This window comes from Coregonus clupeaformis, chromosome 2, assembly GCF_020615455.1.
Source record: "Coregonus clupeaformis isolate EN_2021a chromosome 2, ASM2061545v1, whole genome shotgun sequence".
Taxonomy (NCBI): Eukaryota; Metazoa; Chordata; class Actinopteri; order Salmoniformes; family Salmonidae; genus Coregonus; species Coregonus clupeaformis.
Genome location: NC_059193.1, coordinates 10,791,875 through 10,798,794, shown reverse-complemented (window position 1 = coordinate 10,798,794; position 6,920 = coordinate 10,791,875). Strand labels below are relative to the sequence as shown.

Here is a 6,920-nt window from a genome sequence, read left to right as displayed (position 1 = left end):
ACTTGAATCAGTTATAGAACCCATTGCCCTTTATGGTTGTGAGGTCTGGGGTCCGCTCACCAACCAAGAATTCACAAAATGGGACAAACACCAAATTGAGACTCTGCAAAAATATCCTCAGTGTACAACGTAAAACAGCAAATAATGCATGCACAACAGAATTAAGTCGATACCCGCTAATGATCAAAAGCCAGAAAAGAGCCGTTAAATTCTATAACCATTTAAAAGGAAGCGATTCCCAAACCTTCCATAACAAAGCTATCACCTACAGAGAGATGAACCTGGAGAAGAGTCCCCTAAGCAAGCTGGTCCTGGGGTTCTGTTCACAAACACAAACAGACCCCACAGAGCCCCAGGACAGCAACACAATTAGACCTAACCAAATCATGAGAAAACAAAAAGAGAATTACTTGACACATTGGAAAGAATTTACAAAAAAACAGAGCAAACTAGAATGCTATTTGGCCCTCTACAGAGAGTACACAGTGGCAAATACCTGACCACTGTGACTGACCCAAAATTAAGGAAATCTTTGACTATGTACAGACTCAGTGAGCATAGCCTTGCTATTGAGAAAGGCCGCCGTAGGCAGACCTGGCTCTCAAGAGAAGACAGGCTATGTGCACACTGCCCACAAAATGAGGTGGAAACTGAGCTGCACTTCCTAACTTCCTGACAAATGTATGACCATATTAGAGACACATACTTCCCTGAGATTACACAGACCCACAAAGAATTCGAAAACAAATCCAATTTGGATAAACTCCAATATCTATTGGGTGAAATACCACAGTGTGGAATCACAGCAGCAAGATTTGTGACCTGTTGCCACAAGAAAAGGGCAACCAGTGAAAAACAAACACTATTGTAAATACAACCTATATTTATGTTTATTTCTTTTTCTTTTTGTACTTTAACTATTTGCACATCATTATAACTCTGTATATAGACATAATATAACATTTGAAATGTCTTTATTCTTTTGGAACATGTGTGAGTGTAATGTTTACTGTTAATTTCATATTGTTTATTTCATTTTTGTTTATTATCTATTTCACTTGCTTTGGCAATGTAAAAATATGTTTTCCATGCCAATAAAGCCCTTAAATTGAAATTGAATTGAATTGAGAGAGAGAGAGAGAGAGAGAGAGAGAGAGAGAGAGAGAGAGAGAGAGAGCGAGAGAGTGAGAGAGCGAGAGAGAGAGAGAGACAGACAGAGACAGAGTCAGAGACAGAGACAGAGAGAGAGAAAGAGAGAGAGCGAGAGAGAGCGAGAGAGAGACAGAGAGAGACAGAGACAGAGAGAGAGAGAGAGAGAGAGAGAGAGACAGAGAGAGACAGAGACAGAGAGAGAGAGAGAGAGAGATAGAGAGAGAGGGGGGGACTTGTGTAGATACTCAAAGCATTATAGCCTGTCTCTCTGTACATCTGGGACTTTTCATGATGAGGTTCCAGTGGTGAGTAAGAGTCAGTCTGTGTCACTGTTGAGTCAAGGAAATGTGGTCTTTGATGGCAGCATCTGAGTAGCAGATTACCTACACTACAGTCATCCCTCCCTCAGCAAGAAAATATTACATTAAAGCTGCTCTGTGGCTAACTAAGTAGCTAAATAACAACTATAGCACTTCAGCTGCAGACAGAGAATGGTGCAGCCATACAGAAGCACACAGCTGACAGAGACAAACACTCCTAGCGTCCTGTTGTCTCTTCTCTTTTATGAGCACTGATAGGTGAAAGTGGTGGCTAGGTCTCAACTGCTTCCCTCTCATCCATCAAGGCCTTTCAGATTACTGGTCATAGGGGGCAATGAGAATGAGTTGAATTTGTACTTTTTTTACTGTCTCATCATGGATCCTATTCAGAGGTCAGAGAATGTGTGCTGTCCATGTTGCTGAAACGCTATCAGGAAGATGTTGACCTTAGCCTTAGGTAGAGACCAGGGGCTGTATGTATCAAGCATCTCAGAAAAGGAGTGCTGATCTAGGATCAGGTCTTTCCTGTCCATGTAACCTTATTCATTGTAATATAAAAGGCTAAACTGATCCTAGATCAGTACTCCTACTCTGAGAAGCTTGATGCATTCGGTCCCTGATCATACCGGTATTGTTTCATCATGCCAAAGGTGATGAACTGAGCAAAGAAAGCTTCAGTTCTACAGACTATTTGGACACATCCTGAGAATGTGTCACAGAGAATAGCAGATAATGTAACTGATGGTTTAAAGAGGTAATAGGCCACTGTCTTACTCCTATCATACATGACAACAAGTAAAACAGACTGAGAATGGATGGATGCTACTCAGAGGTCAGAGAATATGAGCTGTCCACGGTGCTGAAACATTGTCATGCCTCTCATCTTTAGTGAAGGGCCCTAAAAGACTAAATATCCACCACCTGATCTAACAGCACAAACCGGTTAGGACTAGCTGGTTGGTCTCCCTATTTCCTGTCACATGGTGTCAGTCTCCACACTGTTTGAAAGCAAACTGCCATCTGAATGAATTCTGATGGGTATTTGAAATGAAACTGTGTCATATTCTGTCAGATTCACCTCCTATTCTGTCTCTCTCTCTCTCTCTCTCTCTCTCTCTCTCTCTCTGATACCTCTCTCTCTCTTTCTCACTCTCTCTCTTTCTCTCTCTCTCTGATACCTGTCCACCTCATTCTCAGACATGGGATACTTCACACACACACAAACACTTTGGTTAAACTATCCTTACCTGCCAGCACTGAGGCTTTTGTACAGCATCTATGTTCCATCTTTTGACTCCACATAGCCAAGCAGGCCAATATCTTACCAACATGCACACTATAGATGGTATATCATTTTCATATTGATGGATTGTCCATATCAAATCAATGTGCTTTACACATGGGAATTGTCTCACTCGTCACCAGTATAGCCTATTCTACATCACTCTCACCTGTACCCTAATGTACTACAGTCTCTAGGAAATCTGTCTCACACATCCATGCATGTCCTGGAAAAAAAACGCGCCGTCTTGGTTATGTGTCACCAGGGCATGGAGATTTTAACCGTGTCAATCATCACCGATAAGCGCACACAGGGAGTCCGGAGACTCCTTATATCACCGGGGCATTAGCGTGCAATAAAAGCGTCCAATAAAAGCCTAAACTTACCGCAGTCCTCGCACAACACGCTCTCCACATCCTTCTTTAGGTCCGTTCCGCTGGCGTCCAGCGGAGCAAACGATGCCTTGAATACTAAAGGCTCGCCTGTTGGGTCCATGAAAAATATATATCTGTGGTTCTCCTCCACAGTGGTGCACGGGGCCTCGGAACCGAAGTCTCCGACGGTCACGAGCTGCTCCCGCTCGAGCCCGCCGCTGTTCACCGGCCATACGTCTAGCACTTTGACATTCACACTGTATGGGTCCCGAGAGACGATTTCCGGCGAGGAGCGTACCTCGCCCTCGATGACCACGGCGGATCGGTATGCCTGGTCCTGGAGGGAATTGAGACTCGGGGCGTAACAGGCGAAAGAGACCCCGATGACCAGCATGGAGAAACGCACCGGATCAAGCCTCATGCCGTCGGCCGTGGCTCCGTTGCTGCAGTGCTGGGGCGGCTGAGGGGCGCGGATGACGGAGCGGGGTTGAAGTGGGAGACTGCGAATAGGCTCCGATAGCAGGGCAGAGCGGCAGACCTTGCGTAAGTGTCCATGCCATCTGTGTCTGCCGCTTTCCCCATACGGTTTCAGATGGGGACACACCAGCCTAAGAACCGGAAACGGCCCGGTTCTGCATGGTTAAAAATGTGGTTGCTGCATCCTCCTTCAACCCTATTATTTTCTTTTGAAACGCTAAACAAGACTCGTAAATGACCCTCTACTCGAAACCAGAGGTTCTGCATGAAGCCTCTATAGTTTATCCTCTCTCTCCAGCAAATGTCATCGCATGGGTGGGCGCATTGGCTTTCTATAATGGAAAACGAATGTTAGATTTCGCGCACAGAAAAAAACCCACAAATACGCACAGACAGGCACACACAAGGTCCGGCTTTTTGATCCACCTTTAGAAATGTAGAAATTGGATTCCTTTTCGGTAAAACGGAGAGGACAGAAGATAGCTGTTATCTGGTTATCCGGTTAGGCAATGCAACAGCGCGCTCCCTCCAGCCTCGTCCCCTGCACCCCTCAAACACGAGCGGCTTACGTGAGCAAACATCACCTGCCCGGCCACTGGCGTCCGCTACCACTTCCTGCGCAAACACACTAATGACCGGAGCCGCGCACCCAACACCTCTCACCTCAGACCACTGACCACTGGTCAGAGAAACCGCCCTGAGTCAGAACCACGGGCGACCATGATAGCAGCAGCATATGGTTCGGTCGCGGTTCGGTTTAAAAAGATCCACCAATCCCAACGATTAGAGGAGTGCGTACTGAACCACAGGGCTGGCGATTCAGAGAGGAAGTATAGAGAGACACCGCTACACTGCGGCTAGCGCGATGACTAACGCTGCGAAAATCTCAATAGCTCCATTAGTAGCCTATAGCACGGCAACCTGTGAGTTGGAGACCACTCTTTCTGTCTAATCTGGCCAAACCACTGGTTACTATGCAGCCAAAGCCAAACAGGCAACCCCCACGGAATGATACCCAACAGCCGCTTCACCTATTGAAAGGCACCGGGTCCTGCGGGCATGTTCATACAGGGCTGGAGATTTCTGCACCAAAAGACATGTGGCCACATGTGAGAATATCGATTGCCAGCATCGAAGTAAAGGGGAAGCCACATGTGCCAGAAGGATACTCGTGATCTTTCTACAGGATAGGTGGATGCATCTTCTCAAACCCCCAACAGTGTGACGAAAGATGGCTCATACACTATGTCATACACAGCTTCATGGTGGTGGCTCACAAGGCATTTTCCTCCCTCACAATATGAGAATGTTATATTACTAATAGGAAATGAAAATCAGGGACATTATAATTATGCATTGCATCATCACACATTATGAAAAGCTTCAATTTAGTTGAAACGTTACTCAATTCTATACAGCTGCTGCACAGTTTAGGCGCAAACGTGTATGTCTTGAACACACCCCTCTGCAGAACTACAGTTGGCTACTTTCATGTCCTTTCTAAAGCGTAGAGCTCTCGCGATATCGGCGGAGTGGTTGACGGGCAGTCGAGGTTGCAGCAGGCTGAGGGAGACGGTGGAAGGTAAGCAGGGAGGCAGCATCATGGCGGACAGAGACAGTGGCAGTGACCACGGAGGGCTGGCCACAGGCCCCGGCTCGCTGCCTCCGGGCGCGATGGGCGCCGCGGCAAGACTCCAACACGACACCGAGGAGCTCGCGTCTAAGCGAGTCGACATCCAGAATAAGCGCTTCTACCTAGATGTGAAGCAGAATGCGAAAGGCCGCTTTCTAAAGATAGCGGAGGTCGGAGCTGGGGGAAACAAGAGCCGCCTCACTCTCTCTATGTCAGTGGCAGTGGAGTTCCGCGACTATCTCGGGGACTTCATCGAACATTACGCCCAGCTGGGCCCGAGTAACCCGGACATAGTGCAGGATGAGCCCCGGCGAGCCCTCAAGAGCGAATTTCTAGTGCGAGAGAATCGCAAATATTACATGGATCTGAAAGAGAACCAGAGGGGGCGGTTCCTCAGGATCCGTCAGACCGTTAATCGGGGTCCCGGATTGGGAAGCGCACAAGGCCAGACAATCGCGCTTCCAGCGCAGGGACTTATCGAGTTCCGTGACGCTTTGGCCAAACTCATCGATGATTACGGTATGGACGAGGATCCAGCCGAACTACCCGAGGGCACATCCTTGACTGTTGACAACAAGCGCTTTTTCTTCGACGTGGGTTCCAACAAGTACGGAGTGTTCATGCGGGTCAGCGAGGTTAAGCCTACCTACCGGAACTCCATCACTGTTCCGTGCAAAGTGTGGTCCAAATTCGGCAACACGTTCTGTAAATATGCCGAGGACATGAGAAAGATCCAGGAGCGGAGTAGAGAGAAACGGGCCTCCGAACTCCTACCGGAGGGCCAACATGGTGATGACGGGGACGATGATTGACGGATTACCGGCTTGAGCAGAAATAAATAACAACAAACAAGACTTTATAATCAGACTTTTACTGTAAAATATAAAGAGAGAATTCCAAGGGAACCACCCCACACACAACCTTCACAGTCAGATTGGCAGTACTGTCTCGTCGCTCATTGCTGGATGTCACCCACTTACCAACCATTTTAACAGTAAGCCGCTGCTATCAATAACTGTTTGAACTGTAACATATGAACTGTTTCCTACTTGATTTAAATGACAATGAACAGAGTTTATTCCTCTAACAAACAAACCGATTTTGCACACGTCCATGCTATTTCGAAAAGGTTTCCAAAGTGCAAAAAAAATAAAATACAAAATAAAAGCCGGGGTATAAGCCTACATGGAAATTACGACGATCTCCATGTAAATAAACATTTGACATCAGCACAAAGAGAATATATAAATTACTTAACCAAACCAAAATCTGAAATCAGATGTAGTTTCTTATTATAAGGTACGCAGGAAGTAAAAATGAAAGCGCTATCCATTCATGTGTACTGCAGAACGCAACGCACAGGCTGAATAAATAGCCAATATGCCTATATCTCTTTTTAAAAGGCATTTGAGAAAGTAATAGTGTTTTATTTGATCGAAAATGTAGCGATGAAAATCGTTTCTATCATGTCATAGGCCTTCATTATGGAGTCTTTATAAATGAGGAGAGGAGAGTCTAAATACTTTTGCGCTTCTATATAGGCCTAAACGGGATAAAATCTTTACTATTGAATATCAACCCCTTTGCACCATGTCCATTCAAATTTGGACCAATGGTTAGATGAAAAAAAGTGCTAACCTAGATATACTAATTATGATTTTGTGAATCAGCTGTATTTAAAT

General features: G+C 45.9%; 2 protein-coding genes across 3 annotated transcripts in view; one reads left to right on the top strand and one right to left on the bottom strand.

Annotated features, from left to right (window-relative positions):
* The window catches only part of LOC121533556 (pro-neuregulin-2, membrane-bound isoform), a 78,370-nt gene extending 73,350 nt beyond the window's left edge, over positions 1-5,020 (bottom strand). For both annotated transcript variants that reach the window (XM_041839609.2, XM_041839618.2), the window contains exon 1: positions 3,141-5,020. In XM_041839609.2, coding sequence (XP_041695543.1) covers positions 3,141-3,549 — 409 coding nt within the window. In that variant the 5' untranslated portion in view covers positions 3,550-5,020. The remainder of the gene's footprint in view (positions 1-3,140) is intronic.
* Positions 5,021-5,137: 117 nt separating this feature from the next.
* On the top strand, positions 5,138-6,500 carry LOC121533567 (transcriptional activator protein Pur-alpha-like). Its single transcript, XM_041839632.2, has one exon. The coding sequence runs from the start codon at positions 5,208-5,210 to the stop codon at positions 6,048-6,050; it is 843 nt and encodes a 280-aa protein (XP_041695566.1). The 5' UTR covers positions 5,138-5,207; the 3' UTR covers positions 6,051-6,500.
* Positions 6,501-6,920: the final 420 nt, after the last annotated feature.

Excerpts from the sequence above, each read along its gene's own strand:
- LOC121533567 (XM_041839632.2), top strand. The coding sequence starts at position 5,208 with ATGGCGGACAGAGACAGTGGCAGTGACCACGGAGGGCTGGCCACAGGC.